The sequence below is a fragment of the Quercus robur genome, chromosome 11, assembly GCF_932294415.1.
Source record: "Quercus robur chromosome 11, dhQueRobu3.1, whole genome shotgun sequence".
Lineage (NCBI taxonomy): Eukaryota > Viridiplantae > Streptophyta > Magnoliopsida > Fagales > Fagaceae > Quercus > Quercus robur.
The window spans coordinates 41,781,082-41,800,593 of record NC_065544.1 but is presented as its reverse complement, the minus strand read 5'-3'; the positions used below and the strand labels follow the sequence as shown (position 1 = coordinate 41,800,593).

The 19,512-nt window shown below is 35.9% G+C and overlaps 2 protein-coding genes across 4 annotated transcripts; one reads left to right on the top strand and one right to left on the bottom strand.

Moving 5' to 3' along the window:
* Positions 1-214: 214 nt before the first annotated feature.
* On the bottom strand, positions 215-11,037 carry LOC126706077 (uncharacterized). Of its 3 annotated transcripts, XM_050405340.1 has the most exons (15): positions 10,611-11,033; positions 8,128-8,530; positions 7,813-7,990; positions 7,588-7,727; positions 6,345-7,224; positions 6,058-6,158; positions 5,738-5,882; positions 5,583-5,651; positions 5,402-5,447; positions 3,909-4,372; positions 3,644-3,723; positions 2,656-2,791; positions 1,767-1,959; positions 856-938; positions 215-751 (listed from the first exon to the last, which is right to left on the bottom strand). In XM_050405340.1, the coding sequence occupies exons 1-15, from the start codon at positions 10,708-10,710 to the stop codon at positions 626-628; spliced, it is 3,144 nt and encodes a 1,047-aa protein (XP_050261297.1). In that variant the 5' UTR covers positions 10,711-11,033; the 3' UTR covers positions 215-625. The 3 variants fall into 3 exon arrangements, with proteins under 3 accessions (XP_050261297.1, XP_050261298.1, XP_050261299.1); XM_050405341.1 differs by lacking the exons at positions 215-751; positions 856-938 and adding an exon at positions 961-1,376 and having other exon boundaries at positions 10,611-11,037; XM_050405342.1 differs by lacking the exons at positions 215-751; positions 856-938 and adding an exon at positions 961-1,344 and having other exon boundaries at positions 10,611-11,036.
* Positions 11,038-15,637: 4,600 nt separating this feature from the next.
* Positions 15,638-18,915, top strand: LOC126706079 (uncharacterized). Its single transcript, XM_050405344.1, has 4 exons — positions 15,638-17,487; positions 17,572-17,742; positions 17,819-18,276; positions 18,355-18,915. The coding sequence occupies exons 1-4, from the start codon at positions 16,695-16,697 to the stop codon at positions 18,868-18,870; spliced, it is 1,938 nt and encodes a 645-aa protein (XP_050261301.1). The 5' UTR covers positions 15,638-16,694; the 3' UTR covers positions 18,871-18,915.
* Positions 18,916-19,512: the final 597 nt, after the last annotated feature.

Here is a 19,512-nt window from a genome sequence, read left to right as displayed (position 1 = left end):
AAATGACTTCCCTTTCTCAATAGTTCCCTTCCACAGACACAATGATAAGTTCAATGCATTGATGCATTCGTCTAAAGGAATAAAAAGGATTTTTTTTTTTTTTCCATTTTTCTTATTTTGCTAAGTAAATAAAAAGGTACATCTTTTCATTGTTTTGCAACCAAAACACAGAATATCGTAATCACAGTTGTACAGAAGCCTAGAATATCAAACCTTTGTGCAACTAATAATGTTTTGAAATTTGAAATAATGGTGATGAAAAAGAATATCAATGATTTTGTATACTAGTGTCTGCGACAATACAAAATCCCTGCCAAATGGGAATAGCTCAAATGAGCAGTAGGTGTACACAAAAGATGATTTCTATACACTCTAATTCTACGTTTTTGTACAGTTAAAATGAGAGAGATCCAAAGTTACTTCCCATATTCCCAAGAAGAAAAGAATTTCCCATATATTTAAACATTCGAGGCTCCAGTTTGTTGATAAAAATTATTGGCACCACGTAACCTAATACATGATCTTGCCAACCTTGGAAAACATCTCAATTTTTCAGCTTCATGATCACAGGGAAGATAACCAGACAACTCCCACAAGGTTAGAGTAAAAGGTATCCGTTAACGTCCTATACAGGTTGTGGAATACTCATCTTCCCATGAACATCATGAACAAGATTCTTCAGCTCGGGGAAAACTGATACAAGTGATTTTTCTAGTATCGCGTATCCAAGTTGCTTCACACAAGTAGTAGACTGCAATTTATAGCAAACCATATTTAGCTTTTAGAAAACGAACAGAAAGCTGAAAACAAAGATAAAGAAATTATGGAAAGAAAACAGCATCAAGAAGGCTTAACCTGAGTGAAATAATAAATGTCTCTTGCACAACGCCTGTACTGCTTATGCCCAATCAAGCTGACCAAGGCCGTTGGAGCTCCATCTGGAAAAAGTGAAGGTTAATTTAATCTATTTATTCATTACCGTAGTCATTTTAGTTTGTGTCAATCTTGCTAACAGTAGCTTGCATGTTGCCTAATGTCTAAAACTTTCAGAATTACTAATCATCCGACATTGAATCAGAACCTGTATAGTTATATCTTATGCTCAGATATTGGGATCCCCATGAAAGTCTTATCTTTTTAACATTTGCAATGCCCATATTTTGTTCAGGTGTTCTGTGGTTTGGCCTCAGAGAATTCTACGTACGGGCTAAGCTTGATCAACATAGTTGGCCTCTTTCCTAGACATAATGTAAATGCAACAAATAACACAAAAGACAGCACTGGATTAATTACCTATATAAAAAAAGCACCAGATTTGTGGATGTACGACCCCTTGATCACATGCTGGAACACACATAAATTCATCACTCCCACCTCTATACATACATATTGCAAATTTTCAGTCCTATTTACTTACAATGATCCCCGAAACTTCCCCCTCAAGTCCCCAAAAATTGATGGCTGATCAATATATAGGAGCATTTTTGCTTCTTGTACCAGGAACTAAGTACTTATCCAAAAAAAAAAAATCTGGAACTAGACACACTCATTTAGATTACTTGGTCCCGCTAATCAAGACTCATATGAATAGAAAGTATCTAGTAACACATTCCAATTCTTAAGCACAAGCAAGGAGTCACAACTTTTACAGCATCAAATCTCAAGTGGCTAAAAGTAAAATGTAAATACCAACAAAGGATAAAGGTAAATTTCACAACTTAATGACTTCTAATATAAAATTGAACTCTTAAAAGAACATTTCTCACCAAATAGCATTTTCTTGACCTCACTTGCTCTGCGAGCAGCCTCAAGCTGTTGTTCAAAAGCCCCCAACGTAGAGATCTTACTGCCACCAAATCGAGTTGTAGTTTGAGAAGGTTTTTGATTAGGTTCAGTATCATCATCATTACTCTGAGCAGTCCCTAATTTCATGAAGAATGTGCCATCAGGCCAGAGAACCTGAAAGAAATATATAATTAGCAAAAGCTTGCATGCTTCTTTCATATTTCTACATGGTGTCCCATTCCGTAACAAGAAAATGTTTTACCGTAACAAATAATTTTGAGAGGAGGCATACACAAATTTAAGATCATGATACAACTTGGAAGTAATGCAAGCAGGAGTGCATGTAATCACCTGTTCTCATCTATAAACAACTGAAAGGCAATCTAATTTCAGCTCAAAAAGAAAAAAAAAAAAAAAAAAAAAGAAGCCTTGAATGTGATCAGATGCAGTTATAAGGAAAATTGAAAGTCATCTGATAGTGTCTTGTGGGGAATTCTGTTCTTCAATATCCCTTGTTTTTAACATAAAAATTAACAAGTGCAGGTAAGAAAACAAGTGTTATTTAACGCGATCTACATGTATTATTATTATTATTATAGAATGGGTTCTACATGTATGAAATAGTCACAGATATTTAACACTTCAAATGTACAGGACCAATGTAGATATCTCTTTCTATGCTTCTAGTTCTATCAGCCAATGCCCAGCCTACAATTCAGGCACAAAATTTCAGTTGCAAATCTCTTAGTCCACAGTTTTAAAGTCTACACAGTGGAGAATGGTGTGTGCTAATTGCACATGCAGCTCTAATTGCTGAGTTGGTGAACATTTCAGCAAAATGATGATGGTTATGATTGGTTGAATCCTTACATCTTGAACCCACCGAATCCCTTGAGCGATAACGTCATCTCTCCGGAGCCAATGAATCTGCCTCAAGAGCCAGTCATCAATTGCATCTTCCATTATTAACTGCAATATTTGTTTTGATATCCAAAAGACCTGTCTTCTGTATCAACGAAAATAACTCTTAGAGACCAATCAATTGCAGTAATCAAACAAACAATAGCATAGTTACATGTTATCATGTTTTAACACAATTCCATCAGTACAAAAGACCAGAAATTAAGTGCAAGCCTAAATGAGATGATAGAGAAAAGATACTGTAAAAGTTATAGATGATTTTATGCGCGTGAAGGGGAACAACAAAATGGGGTCAGGAACAAGATGAAAGATTTCTTCAGGAGTAAATATAAAATCTAGAAAAGACCAATAAAGAACCACACCAGCCAACAATCTCCTAAAATAATCAAATTATGATAGAAAAATATTAGTTGACAATCAACATAGAAATTATTGATGTCAGGAGGGCCATACCTACATAAATTCTGGGCATAAGGAGCACACGGGTAAATAAAGATATAGGAAAATGAAATAACATAAAAGGCTGTTGATCAACAAACAAACTCCTAAAATTGAAGAACAGAAGGGCACATCCTCTAGAAAGAAAAAAGCAGGGAAAAAACAGAAAAAAGCTCATTATTGAAAATTACACAGGACACAGCCTGCACAACAACTGCATCATGCCAGAGGGACAAGATGCTAGGATGTAAATGGACATGTTAAGGTTGATCACAGTCACACAAAAAGAGGTCTAAATGAAGAATGTAGTAATCAACTCAGGCACATGCATACACACACACAACAAAAAGGCATTTCATTAAGGGATGGAATAACTAATGAAAAATTCAAGAAAGATTCTGCAAATTGAAAGACAAGGCACTGAAAAAACACATAAACTTGACTTAATAGCAATAACTGTGTTCAAAATTTCTTAAAATAAGACATAAATATAGCCCACCTTAGCCAGCCTCTTCTCTTGAGCTGAAATATCTTATCAACTAGATTCAACAGAGGAACACTAACATTAGACGGAGTCCACTGCAAGAAAAATCCAAATAGTAAATAAACATATAGTTTCAAATACAAATTAAACACACAAAAGATAAGAAAACTTAGTTAGTTACATAAACTAAAATAGGTAATACAGGATACACACAGTATCTAGACAGCCAATGGTGACACATAAAATGGAAAAGAAAACAAACTCAGCTAACTCATGATACCTCAGGTGGCATTCCAACTGGGTCCTCCCAGTGATCTGAGATTACCAGGAGATCTGCTGCTGGAAATCCACCCTGGTCTATCCCAGATTTCACCATTAAACCATGTCTCTTCTCCGAACCCAAGTTCCTAGGCTCTTCACCACATTTGATTACTCGAGGGGGAAAGCTTTTGGAGTTCAATTCATTGTCTGAATGCCACCCATTGGTGCTACTATTGACTTCCTCATGGCCATCATTTTCATCCTTGTCACCTTCTTCATTATCAGAATAACTGTTTTCAGTTCCCACACTATAATGACTTGAAACATTTCTATTTATATCATCTGCATTCAAGGGTAAGTTTCGGCTTGCTGTTGAAGAAGATGCTTCATAAGTGGGTAATGGACCAGAAACTTTACGAATTAAGCCATCTGAAACCCCTTTGAACTGACGCACAATATCATCCACCGCATCATCAACATTGACTGTTTGAGATTTCCGCAATACAAAAATAAAAAGTCAAATGTAGTAGGAAATATTAAGCAATGGAAAAATGGTCATAAAATCCAAATAACTCCGTTAAAATGATATCTAATTCATAACAAACAATTAGCATCATGAACAATCACATTAAAAAAAATACATGTCAGGGTTTTAAGAAATTTGGAGATTGAGTAGCAAGGATCTTCATTTTGTAAAAAAAAATGTTTTAGAAGGAAAAGCCCATGTTCACGCAATGCCCATTCAATAAAGCAATGAGAAACAAAAAGAACAAGATTATTTCATACGAAAAAATCAGCTTCACTGTGTGTGATGAGACGATTAATACAATCCAGGACAAGCTGTCTTTAATCATCTGTGAATATAGGCAGCAAACATTCTACTTTCAAAAAAGCATATTGAAAAGAAGGGCTTCACACAGTTAATTAATGAAGCAGCAGGGATCGCTCACTAGTTTCATATAGATAGACAAACTAATTACAACATCAAAAAAATGATGGCATACAAATATATATAAGGAACAGGCCACTTTTACAAAGAGATGGAAAATTTTCTCTTCATAAGAGACATATGGTGGATGACAACAAGGGGAGTAAGGGGGAGAGTAGCATATTGTACCCAAATCATTATACTGGCTACCAGTCCATTTTAAATTTTTGTGTGCGCGTGGGTGTGTACCTTATGGACACTCTTAATCTTAAGAAGTTGAGTTGTTTTGATTGGTAGGGGCCTTTCTTGTATACAATTCACACACTTATTCAGAGTCCCTAAATACATGATTAGCAACACTCTGCCTGTTCGGAGCTCCTAACTAACAAATAAGGGTATCCATCAGTAGCCCATCAATTAGGATGGCACCCAATGAACTTATACAACAAACTAACAAACAAATCAGAGATGTAAAAAATATTGAACATCAGCAGACTAACTTGCAGACCACCACATACACAAATCGGTCAAAACTAAATACAGAAACAGCCAGGATGATGCCAAATCAAAGAAAAACAACATACCTGCCAGGCTTCTCATCACTGAGGAAGATTTCCCGAAAGAGTAATTCTTCAAACAAAGAAAGGGTTTTTAGAAGGTTCGGATATCAATCAGCTTACCAAAAGAAAATATAAAATAATTGAAGAAGTGAAACAATAGGATGTTCATCTAAATTAGGAATAATAAATTTCAAGAAGAGCACACCTTAGAGGAAGCACTCAAAAAATCCCACACTTCATGTTGTTCAGCAACATTAGCTATTGACAAGAGATCCTAGGAAAGATAGCAAAATTAGAGCAACAGGAACAAGGACAAAAGAGAATTCATACAAAAACAATACAGCAGGGTCTAAATAATACTTGCAGATATTTATCAAGCTGAATGCAGCGCTGATGAACAAAAGCATCCTCTGTGCTTGATGAGAATATCCTTTTGGGAGGCAAATGTAAAGTATAATTAGGAATATCTTTAAGATGCCGATGTAATCGCTCAAAATTCCTGTATCTGCAAGCTAAAAAAAATTAAATTAAAAGAAAAACTAAACCCAAAAGAAAATCTAGACCTGGATGGTGTAACTCCACTTTCTTCACAATAAAAAATAAGCAGTTTGAACAAAACTAGGTTGAACATACATAACATAGTAAGCATGTTTCAATTATGACAAAGTTGAGTACAAAACCTTCTTTTCACAAACCAAGTCCTATTTTCTGCATCTGTCACTGCAATTGAATAAACAGCAAAAGATTTTGATCCAAGTTTCTCAAAGTATGCTCCCATAACCTGTAGAGGCATTAGTACACAATGCAAGAATCAAGTTAGATTCAGAGCAAGCATTTACGGTGACAAATCCTACATAGCAAAGCCAATAATGTTTTAATTTATAGACTCAATTTCCTAATGATTCTACTAGCAGTTCATATAACAGATTTGTACATTACATGATATTTACAGTAAAAGAACGCTCACCCGGCACCTAAGCTTGGGAAATTGTTGTCCCTCACTGTGAAACACCATGTCTGAAGCACTCCTGCCATAATGCTCTTCATTATGCCTGCCAACATTGGCGCTGTAGAACTCCGAAATAATGGACCCTCCATGTTCTCCTGTAAATGTCTTTTCTGTATGAGGTTGGACTACCAAAGCAGAAGTGCTATTGGATCTCTTAAGACAACCTTTATTTCCATCAGCTACAGGAGTATTAGTATGCTCCAATTCATTAACAGGATGCCCTCCCTCAAAAGACAATTTTTTGTTAGGATCCTGAAAGAACTGTTTCCCAGTTTTGTTCCCATCACTTGATAGAACATCAATACCTAGTCCATGTGTTAGCTGCTTTACAGCTCTCTGATCTATTCCTACATATATTTCAGGCATGTTGGTTAAAGTTTCCTTTCCCAGATCTTTATTAGGTATAGCATTTTTTGTTCCAGAACCCTTTGTTATAGGATCTTGAAGCCCTGCTTTGATTTTCTTCAGTTCTTTCTTTTTATAATTTCTTCCTTTTGTCCACAAGTTCTCGAGATTTTCAGGAGTAAGAACTTCAGTTCTCCTCTGGGTCACAGCATTCAGCACTCGTGCCCAATCAGCAGACTGGTTCATAGGCACTTCTGTGTTATAATCCAGGGTTATTTCTCTCTGATTGTTAATTTTATCTGATTTCATATCAGTCCCTTGAGAAAAGGATGAATATTTCCTTGAGGCAGTAACATCATCACGTACAGCCCCTGCAGCAAGAGGATGATCAAGGGGATGAGCCACCACATTAGTCGACTCATAATTACCTACCCCTTTAAGGCTGTCATCGTTAAGGGCAAGCAAAATGTATTCAATCAACTCGTTGATGTACCTGATACCAGAGAAGCATTGATCGCAGTGGATTAGATGTTCCATTTAAGAAGAAGGGAATAGAGAATTGTACTCACACACACGTGTATGTCTATGTATAAAAGGATAATTTATATACTGACAAATGTAAGACATTCTATACAAGCAGTGACAACTAAAAACAACCCAATGTTAGAAAGAGAAAAAAGAAAATGAAAAAAAGCTAAAAACACCTTGATGTAAATAATATAATACTGAAATCTGTTTACAGAGCTGAGATTTTAAGACAATCAATACTTACAAGAAACAGATTGCTACTGCTTTTTTTGGGATAGGGGGATCGGTACTACTGTAAAATATTGAGTAAATAATTCAACAAACATACCCAGGGCTTGCAAAATTCATAACTGGTTGCACAACCAAGCAAGTTACAAGTTCTCGAGCAATGGATCTAATCAAAGGAGATTGAGCTTCTCGTGGTCTGAGTACCACAGCTAACACTCCACCTATTAGCCGTTGAAGAACCTGTGATAAAATATAAAGCATCAAGCAAATTCAAAATATAAATCCTAAAGCAAAATGTATTTCCATCAGAACACTCCACTCACACCTTGTACTCACTCTCAGGAGATATCAACGCAGGATGAAGCTCCTTAGAAGCCATAAGATGGTGTTTCAATCTTTCATCTCTCTCCTCAGAAGAAAGCATTGCCATAACTTCAACACCTATAGCAGCTTGGTTTCTTCTGAAGAGGTCCAAGTGATTCCCTATTAAATCAACTATGTCCCTGAAACATTGGACAGTCATTTAATTCTGACATTCAACTATAAAGCTATATATTATCCCCATAAAAGTTTCTTAAAGACTCACAGATCCTTTACTGATAGCAGAAAGGGAAAACTAAAATAGAAAAAAAAAAATTACCTTGTGAGCAAGTCAACAAGGTTTAACTCTTTAACCCTTCCCGAGATTTCACCAAGAGCATCCATGATTATAGCACGTATCTGCTCAGGAAACTCCCTGTCTGGGGTAATTTCTGAATACCACAGATCTACAACAAAATCCTTCAAAATTTTATCAATAAAATCACTCATTGCAGCCTCAACAACAGGAGAATCAATTTTCCTTTTCCATTTTGGAGGGGGAGGCATAGTAGAAAGGCGTGAATCATTTACTGACAACTGTTTCTTCTCCAAATGAGACAAATATGTTGGTGGATGGACTGATCGAACCTTCCAGCGGAACTCTACTTCATTTAAAAGAATGCGAAGTGCAGAAACAAACAGAATAGATATGGGTATATTCATCCACATTGATTTACTCGTATCTGCAATGAATAAGAAAGAGTTTATAACAGAGACACACATATTATATGTCAAGTTTAACATCCACATTGTCAAGATGATAAAGGAAGCAAAAGTATCACTAATAATCACAAAAGCAACTTTGCCAACGAGCACTAGCTCAAATGGTACTTCCTCAAAGAATGGGGTGGAAGCTGAGGTCACAGGTTCAAAACCCATTGGGCTAGAGATAAGCTACACACTTTTTTATGGGACAAGGAATTACCATTTGAACTATAACTCATTGGTGGGTGTGGGTGTGTAACTTTAACAAATAAAAAATATCACAAAAAAGAAAATTTAATGGGGCCGTGGTGCATTGCCATTCTTGTGCAAACAAGTTGCACCCTCAAACTGCATCCAAAATGGTGACCAACCCATTCCCTCATGCATCCAATGCGCCCCATAGACTCACGGCCAAGTGCCACGTGTCCCTGAAAGCTGTGCCCATTCTCATTACAACCACAGTGATCAGATTATAGTAGCTGCAAACCTCCATTTGAGGAAATATACAACTCTCTCTCTCTCTCACACACACACACACACATGAACAGATTGATACATCTTAAGTGGGAGAGGGGGATTCAAACCTTGGATGTCTTTGATGAAAACACAAGTAATTGTCAATTGACTTAAAGGTCATTGGCACGCACGCACGCACACACACATACATAACAAATTAGGACCCAAGGAAACAGAAAATCCCACTGAACTAGAGATGTCATTTGAGCTAGAGCTTATTGGCAAAGCCTAAACAAGAATTTGGTTTAGCTGAAATCCCAAGTTTTTTCTTTTAATACTTGTTAAGTTACACAGGCATATGGTGGACTTTGAACCCATGATCTCACCCTCAATTTTGTGCTTACAAGTAAATAAGATGTCATTTGAGCCAGAGCTTATTGGCAAAGCCTAAACAAGCATTTGGTTTAGCTGAATTAAGTTTCGACAATTCCCAATACACTGTTTCCTTTCATATTGCACCAATATATGAATATATAAGAAGTTAAATAGAGGTGATGCTGACAGTAATGAAGAGTTTGAAATAAAGCAAGATTAAATATAAAAAGATTCAAAATTTGTGGTGTAGTTTTGATGCAGGAACTTCTCTAGAAGGACAATTTGCAGATTTTTGGAATAGGCTATCCTTGGCTGTACCAAAGGCCCATGAGTCTTATTTTGTGTTTTGAATCCTTTTCCTATTTGGTTTGAATGTTCTTAAGAACGTTTTCTTTGTTATTAGTAATCCTAGTCTTTCTAGGAATGTCTTTTTATTGGGATAAGATCCCTCCCATTAAAATCCTCCAAATCCCTCCAATTTTTAGTCAGGTGTGAGGCACATGGAATTTATTTCATTTTGTGCGGTTTAAATGGGGTTTTTTTTTAAGGCCATTGGATTTTTTAATTGCCACATGTCTTACATCTACATTTAAATTGGAGAAAATGGGAGCGGATCCTTTTCCTTATATCATAGTGAGATTGACTTTAATAAAATTTCAGCACCTTATTTTAAACTTGAGGGTATGATTGCCTTCTCCTACTTAAGTGTGATTGCTCAAGATAACCTAGGTGGCTAGGTGTAATTCCCTAGATAGTGTTTTATCTTTCATTATTTTCACATTACATTGTTTTAACACCAAACAGCCATCAAACATATTTACGACCCATTATTTTCATTACCAAAACCATTAAACGTCAAACCTTATTCAAAACCCTTCAAGATCTCATCAAGATATCTAATTTAGCACTGAATTCCAAAGATCCCACATCAAAATTTTGCATAAAAAGTAAAAACCCATTCAAGCTTCTGTCTTTCCTCAAGAGGATTAGGTACTAATTCTTCATTCAAAGCACAAAAGGTAAAAGAAACTTAAAATGCAATAATAATCACACAATCCCACATCAATTCTAGGCTGCTATATAAAGCAAGCAATACATACTATCTACACACAAAGCAAACCCAATTGCATGAATTACTCAATGAAACATATAATCAAACAGCTTCTGGGCATAACATAAAAACCAAAAAAAATTAAATCAAATACCAAAGAAAAAATCAAAGCTTACGGGTCATGAAGTATGAAACGGCGAAGATACACAAAGCCCACCAAACCGTTCGAAGCTTAGCCTCCTCGATCAAATCCTGTACGGTCCTCATCGCCTTCATTTCTCTCTGAATTCACAAAAGGGAAATAAAATTTTCGGACCCAAATTGAAGAACCGAGAATTCTAGCCGATTGCGAAAAATCCCAAATATCGGGAACATCAAAAAAATTCAAAAATCAGAGATGGGCTTTGACGTTATCAGAAACTGAATTGTCGAAAGAATCAACCTGAAAATGTGTCTGTTTTTTAACGTTGTTTCTCAGATGAGTCTCTCTACGTGTAGAATATGAGAAAGAGAGAGAGAGTGAGAGAGAGAGAGAGAGCGAGCAGGTAAAATCGTCGTTGCTCGCTATTTACACGTTTGGAATTTGGATCTCCTCGGCTCTTTTTTTTTTTTTTTTTTTTGATATATTTGTTTGCCACCTCAATATAAATAAAATTTTTGGGAAGATTATTCATGTAAGGTAAGTAATTAGTAAGACAGATATGTATCAATAGTACTATTGCAAGGGCGGCTCCATGACCAGCCCAGCGGGTGCCCTTTACCTGGTCCCAAAAGAAAAATTATATATAATTTTTTAAATCTTTTTTTGTTTCGATCCCAACGATAAAAACTTTAATACCCTGATTTTAAATTTTTTGTTAATCCCAACTGAAATAAACTTGAATATGATAAGTAGTTTAATAAGTGTTCTACACATTTCCAAGTCCAAGAAATATTTTATACTTACTCCAATTCAAAGAGAGTGATCGTGTGTATGGTTAAAAAACCATACACTTCAAAAGCAAAAATTTATTACTGGAGTATTATTTTTTTTAGTTTCACGTTTACTCTTAGCCATACTCCTAAGTATGTTACTATTCTTATTTATTCTATATTTTTTTATTCAATTGATATAACCTATAAATATAATAAGTTATTATTAATTTGTTAAAAATGTATGATTAGTTATTTAATTCTATCTGTTGATGCATTCAATGTTGTTGTCTTAACAAGTTTTAAATTGTTAATAACTTTTTTATACTATTATCTATCTATACTTTTTTTTTTTTTTTTAAGAATACTAAATATTTTTAACATACACGGGAAGAGAGGATAAATTTTTTTAAAGAAACTTACAGTGGTGTATATCCAAAATAGCCTAACTTTTGGATACACAGTACATGTTTTAAACCTCTTAAACTCACACTCATTTTCCAATGTGGGATTAACCTACTGTTTTTTATTTTGAGAATATTAAGGGTACGTTTGATACACTAAATGTGGATTATAACAAGAATGGAAATCTTTATTACCAGGAATAAAATATGTTGTAATGGAATAACTAAACTTATTCATTAGTTTGGTTGTGAGTTGTAATATTAGAATAAAACTAATGATCTATTTTAGGAAAAATCTCATTCATACAATTATATTTCCTAGAAAATAATATATTTTAAATTTTAGAGAGTTGAGTTTTTTTTTTTATGATTTTTTATTTCCATAATTGTTTGGTGGATATGAAAAGTTTATTTATTTGGAAATATATTAATGTTAGAAATTATTATATCTACTAAGGAATAGCTATTATAACCTTTTTAGAGATGAATATTTATTCCTCATTTTAAAGAATAGTTATTCATAAGGAATGACTATTCCATGTAATAAAAACATAACCAAATTATTGAATAACTAAACCATAGGAATAACTATTATATTACAGTGTCTATTACAGTCTACCAAACGTGCCATAAGTATTTTTAAAACACACACACACGGGAAGAGGGGAGAAGATTTTTTAAAGAAACTTACAGTGGTGTATATCCAAAAGGGCTTAACTTTTGGATACACAGCATAGACTTCATCCATCTATACTGTATATAAGAGGATTCTCCTCTTTCAACTAGACTTTTTTATGGTTCAAAAATATCCTCATTAATAAAAGGTAATTGCATTTAGAAATTAAGTCATAAATGTCAAATAACAAATTTCATTTTGAATTCAAAAAGAGAATTCCTAAAATTTAGGATTTTTCTCTTCATCTTCAAAAAAGAAATTATAGTTACTATTTATCCTTTTTATTTGTTTGAAAAAAAAAAATATATTTCTAAATTATAATAAATACAAATTATTAATCTTTATTCCAAAAAAAATAGAAGAACCTCTGAGCACATATTCAAAGGCTGGTACAATATGGCTGTATTATATACAACGTGGAAGTTGTATATATATATATAAACAACAACAACAACAACAAAAATTATTCATCTTAGAGTATTTTTATTACTTGCCTACACCCCACCAACAAATTTCTGGCTCCACCATTATTGACCCTTAAAAAAAAAAAAAAATTTGGAGCTGCCAATGAACTATTGTATAAATTATTACAGTATCACAAGTCAATAGACTATAACAGAATCAAGATAATAAAAAAAAAAATGCTTCGCTTTTTGCCCTATGGATGCTGGTTTTCTTTTGAGAGGGCTTTTTCTTATTTTTGGGTTAAATTGAGACAAAGTGAAAATAATAATAACAATGAATTTGACCGGTGCAAAATGCAAATATATCTTAAAAGAATTTTAATATAACAAATAAATATTTAGCTTTAGGTGAAATTTACATCATCACATAGGGTAAGAAAACTAGTGATAGTTATTATTGAAAGTGTTTAAATTATCTCTAAAGTCGTAGGCTTCTAGCACCATTTTGAAGTAGATTGTAATTAACTAAAAAATGTAAAACAAAGATGATTTAATCGTAAGCATTAATCATGGCGCTTAGTGATTAATTAGTTGGATGATAGCACATTTGGGTTTGTGTTGTATCGTAATGACAAATTATTAGGTATCATACAAAACTGGGAGGAGGTTTGTAGCTCTGTTTAAAAAACAAAAACAAAAAAAAAAAAAAAAAAAAATCATACCTCATGATAATTAAGGATAAATTTCACCATTTCTCAAAGAAAAGGGAGATAGATTTCACTATGTTAAAGAAGAAGACTAGCAGAGATTTAGTGTATTTATTTATGAAAAAAAAAATTAATTTTTTTCTATATCTATACTATATATAAAAGGATTTTTTTTAAAAAAATTATAGTTACGATTTATTTTTAAAGTTTATCATTTTTATTTGTTTGAAAAAAAAATTTAAATTATAATAGATGCAAATGATTAACCTTTATCCAAAAAAATAAAAGAACTTCTGAGTATGAGCGCTTGCTCAGATACTAGTAAAAAAAAAAAAAAACCTAATTTATTTAACAGCTTTTTATATGTCTCATAAAAATAGTTAAAACTTTCCTAAAATGGTACAAATGCTTAATTAGATATTTATTTATTTATAGAAAGAGCAACGATTGTTTAGTATCCCAATTTAGGGAGCAGGATCACTCTTTTTGGGATTGATGGGTTGTATGAATAATGACATTCAGTTATACTTGCACTAACGGTCCATTAAAGTAACGGTATGTACAACTCAGGTTTTGTGCGTTTTAGCTTGATGACAAAATTAGCTTTTGGCTTGACATTGTTTTATAAGCACTTGTTTAATGTGTGTGTATGTTATTTTGATGAAGTAAAAGAAACAAAAATAATAATAATCTAATTATTTTAATGGGTCTAAGTCTTAATTTAGAAGCCTTCTGTTAATTCTTTATTAATCTCAACCGATTCTCATTTAAAAAAAATCTCAACCAATTATTCTATTTGCCGTTGTCAGATTAAGAATTTTATTATTGTTTGATATATATATATATATATTGGCTGGAATATTCTTGTTTGACAAGTTCGAACTAGGAAATTGGAATAATGCATAGATGTCACCACATGGCTAATAGGTGGCCATGGTGGTGTACTGATGACTGATGAGAATGGTGACACTTCAGCCAGCTCAGGTGTAAAGAAAGGGTCATAATTCACAAACTGGTGGATGGGAAAAAAGTTCATGTGAGTATTATAAAGGGCTTAATTCATGTGACTTGTTCAGTTGTACGGCCACATTTGATGTTTCAATTATTATTATTTGTAGCTTTTGACTATTGGTATCCCAATTCCAAACACTAATATTTGATATCTACTCTGACAATTGATCTTAAAAAGCCTACAAGATGTAAGGAAGAGGACTTATATATCAGATATACGATATACATTTTCATTTATTATACACATCTTACACACGTTCATTTTTTGAACTGAATTGTGAACCGTTCAATTCATAATTGTAGTTCAAAAAATGGGTGTGTAAATGTGTGAAATAGTTTTTATCGTATAGAAAAAGCCAACTTGGAAGTTCTTGTTCCCTGCATCAAATCGAATTGGAAACTTGGCTAGGTCCATCCGAGTAAAGGAACCAAGAATTGTTGGGCCCTTGGTGAGACTGCTTGATGAAAGGCAACCTGAGCTTTCCATGGAGGCTGCCATTGCATGCCCTGAAAATTTTCTCCATGTTGATCATTGCAAAGCCATCATAGATGCAGGAGGGGCTAAGCACTTAACTCGGTTTACTTTGGTGAACAAAAGGTACAAATTTCTGTACTGATTCTGCTTTGTTACCTTGCAATACATTTACCTGACAGTGAGATACTTGCACAAGAGAAGGTGCTTGCTTATTGTGCTTGAGTGGTCATCAAAGCAGGCTCAGATATTCAAGAAGATTCCATTAGTTCAATCAAATTGTAACAATGTTGCTACGATAAAAAGAAAAAAAAAGGTTCTACTTTTATTTTTGTAGCACTAGCACATTCTTCTTTCCCTTGTTTTCCTACTATTTTTCATTGTTATCTGTCTTGCAGTCTTATTTTAGTCTATTACTTTGCATGTTCGTGATATATTACCTAACTAAATGTTTTTTTTTTTTTTTTTTTTTTTGGAGAAGCACCTAACTAAATGTTGATATTGAGAGATAACAGTTGAGTGAGATTGTTTTATAGCATCCTTTATAATATTCACAAGACAATGACTTCTAAATCTTTTCCTTAATCACTCCTATCTCTCAAATAAACTCGGAAACATATAAATTTCAATGAATATTGATGATTCCTTGGTTATCAGTGGGTTGATAAGACTTGAACGTTGATCTTCGGGCTATCTCCTGTAATACCAAAGACACAGAATCAGAGGGGACCGGTGTCGACCGGCCAAAAATCCTCCGATGATCAAGTTAGTTATTTGGAACTCTCTGTAACGAAGAAGTGTTCTCTTAAAAGTAAGAAAGTGTCTGAATACCTTTTTCCTTCATCGAAGAAGCCTTATATAATGTGTGGAACGGTTATCTATTTGGTAACCGTTCCCAGTGTCGAGGAGTCCGGAGAATTGGGAGTAACCGCTGTGGAAGTTACTTAGGTCGGACGGCCGATGAACTCGTCCATCCATAATGAAGATGGACGAGACCTTCATGAGTAGCTCGTCCACGTTTAGTCCATCCATAATGAGGATGGACGAGACCTCCAGGATGATCTCGTCCACTTTTAGTCCATCCATAATGAGGATGGACGAGACCTCCAGGATGATCTCGTCCACTTTTAGTGAAAGACGGACGAGATCATCTTGGAAGGCTTGTCGTCCATAAATGACGAGTAGATCTTGAGGTATTAAGCCCGTCCATATACGGACGAGGGTCGCTGGTATGGTTGCAATACTCCGCCTATTGTTGCTTCTTTCGTTGGACGAGACATATGGACGAGTCATGGGTTTGGGGATTCTGTGACACCATCAGTTGCCCCCTCGTCCATGTGGGTCGTCCAAAAGGTTGAACGTTCTTGGGCACAATTGGTTAACAATTATTGTACCACGTGTCCTTTTCTTATTAGAGACTGATTCTGTCGATTTATTTTTCCAAGATTGATGCCACGTGTTGCTTCTGTATTGGTTGGGTCGTTTCGATTACCCAGGTCAGCATCCTATAAATAGTGGAATGCCTCCCTTGACCCTCCTCATTCCAGAAATTTTCTTCCTTGACATCCATCGTCTAGAGCCTCGTCTAAGAGTTCTCTGCGTCTAGAGTCTTCTTCCGTCTAGAGCCAGGTACTCTTCTTTTTCTCGTCTTTAGGTTTAAGTTTCTTCTTAGGGATGTCTGTTGCTTCCTCGTCCACAGATAGCCTTGATAAGGTTATAGACGAGTATTGTGATGATACTAGTGATAGGTCTAGCTCTAGCAGTGCTAGTGATGAGAGTGGAGGAAGCACGGACGAGAACTACTCTTCTGGGGCCCCTGGGCTCCCTATTGAAGTCGTCCAAGAACAGCTTAGGAGAGCTTCTGGCTCTCAAGCTGGTTCTCCGTCCAATCCAACGGACGAGGTAGAAACCGTCTTCAGTTGCGCTGTAGGCGTCCATTCTAAGACGGACGAACAGAGGTTAGGTAACCTTAGGTCCTGGTATCAAATCCCAGACGAGTTTAACCCTAGGCTACCCGTCCGTGGAGAATGGTGTTGTGAGCCCCGTTTTGGAATAGGCGTCTATGAATCTTACTTCCTAGGTGGCCTTAGGTTTCCTTTAAATGCCTTTGCTAGGGAGTTACTAGTCAAATTAGGTCTAGGTGTTTGTCAATTCAATCCTAACGCATGGAGATTAATTATCTCCATGCAAATTTTGTGGAGGGAAGTTTTTGGTAAGGACCGTCCTCTTACAGTGGACGAGTTCCTTTATTGTTATAAACCTTCTGCCATAAGCCAGTCTGAAGGTTTTTACCAATTTACTGCTAGAGGGAATGATTGTAGGTTGATCAAGTCCCTAGCTTCGTCTGATAGGAAGTGGAAGACGGAGTTTATTTTTATTTCAGGCTTCTGGGCTGGGAACCCTGTGGACGTTGGCAGGGATCCCTTTCCTCCTTACACTGGGGACCTGGGGAACCTTCGTCCAGAAGGTACGTCCCTTCCCCTCGTCTACTTTTATTCTTCTATTTAGTACATTTACAATTTCTAACCTTTGTTTGTTCATTGTTTTGTAGCTGCCAAACGTCCGTCCTTGAGCAAATTTCACCGTGACCGCGTCCACAGGGCTCGTCTACACGCAGACAGGAGCTTCCATTCCCTTGTCACGCTTAGGCGTCTGGCCAAGTGGGGTTTAGGTCCCGAGCCTTCAGACGAAGCTATAGCCCACGAAGTCACTGTGCGAAAAAGTAAGTTTTTAACTTAACCTTCCTTTTTTTTTTTCTTTTTTATGTATACATTCCTCATTTGTTCATCTCGTCCTAGGAATGTCAACAATGAAAGAGAACCGAGGAAAAGAGATCGCAGGAGAGGGGAAACGTCCTGAGGGTCAAGCCCAGGATCGTCCAACGGCTGGGGACAAAAGAAAGTTCTTGCCTAAGAACATTGACCTGGATGGGCTCCCCAGTCGAAGAGATAAAAGGGTTAAACAAAGCTCGTCCAAGGTGGTCAAGTCCAAACCACCCTCGTCTCAGCCTGCCGTCCAAATAGTTGATGTGGACTCGTCCACTCCAGTTGAGTCCACCCCGTCCAAGACTCCTCCCAGAACTCCTGTGGCCAGATCTACCATGCCTGGCTCGTCCCAGCCTTCTATGAATATTATTGCAAATGAAGACCTGGCTTGGGAACGGTTCCAGATGGCCGTCAAGGACGAGGATATAAACATGTGCTATAACATGGGCTTGAAGGAATTTGAGCATTCAGGCGTCCATGACCTTTTCAAGGTATGCCAGTATCCCTCGTCCTTGTTTAGTTATTAAATTTTCCTCATTTAATCATTTTATGTTGTTCTCTGTTCACAGGCCATGTCGAAGTTTATAGCAGCGTCTAGACAGGCAACGGAGCTGGACAAGACGAGAGTCTTGTTGGAGACGAGGATTCAGGAGGTGAACGCTGACTGTAAGAAATGGGCTGGGTTTGCTGAAAAAGCTAAGGACGAGGTCAAAGAGCATAACAAGCTGATTGAGGAGCTAAGGACGGATGCATTGGAGAAGGAGACGCGCATTGATCACTTACAACAGGTGAACAATGAGTTGAATGCTCGTCTTTCCAAGGCAAGAGAGGACGCTGTGGCTGAGTTCAAGTCGTCCAAAGAGTATACAGACACTTTGGATCGCAATTATGCAGCTGGTTTTGAAGATTTCAGAATGGACGCTGTTGAAAACTTTCCTGAAGTTGACTTCAGCACAATCAAGCTTAACCTTGCTGCTGCCACAAGCTCTCTCCTCCAGACTGGCTCTGATGATGTCAACGTGGAAGACGACGCCAGCACTCAGCCTCCTCAGGACGAGCCTACAGTGAATGCTCCCCCTTCTTAGGACGGGATTTTAAACTTTGTAGCTTTGCTTTTTCTTTCTTCTCTTTTTTTTTTTGTAACTTTTGTGTTTGGTCCCTTGTTTTTGGACCTTCTTTATGTAACAAGAATACATTATACTCGTCCATGGTTTTAGGACGGGTTTTTTAAGTATACTATTTCTACTTTTCAAACTAATCAAGGGTTTTTGGACGTAGGATGTCCACCCTTTGAATGAAGTTTTATTTTCTTTGCATGGATAAATGATTTCATTTTCTTTGAATGGACGAGTGATTTCATTTTCTTTGCATGGACGGATGCTGCTAAGCTATTTTATTCTTAGCTCGTCCATGTCGAGAATACATATTTTTCTTGTAGTCTAACTCGTCTTAGCAGGTAGTATTTTTAATTAGCTTGATTCGTCTTAAGACTTGCAAACTAATTTTTCATACCGTCTACTTATTTTGCCAACTTTTTGTCTCGTCCAGAATTTGGATTGTTTCAGTTGGCTTTACCTCGTCCATGAGTTGGACGAGTATGGATGTGGTTTCTTTTATTCAAGAAAATTTAGACGTTACATCTCTGCGTCCAGAGATTTTGTTCGTCTTGGATCTTTCAACCCTCTTGAGGATTGAATTGGACGATAATATCATGGAGAATTCACACA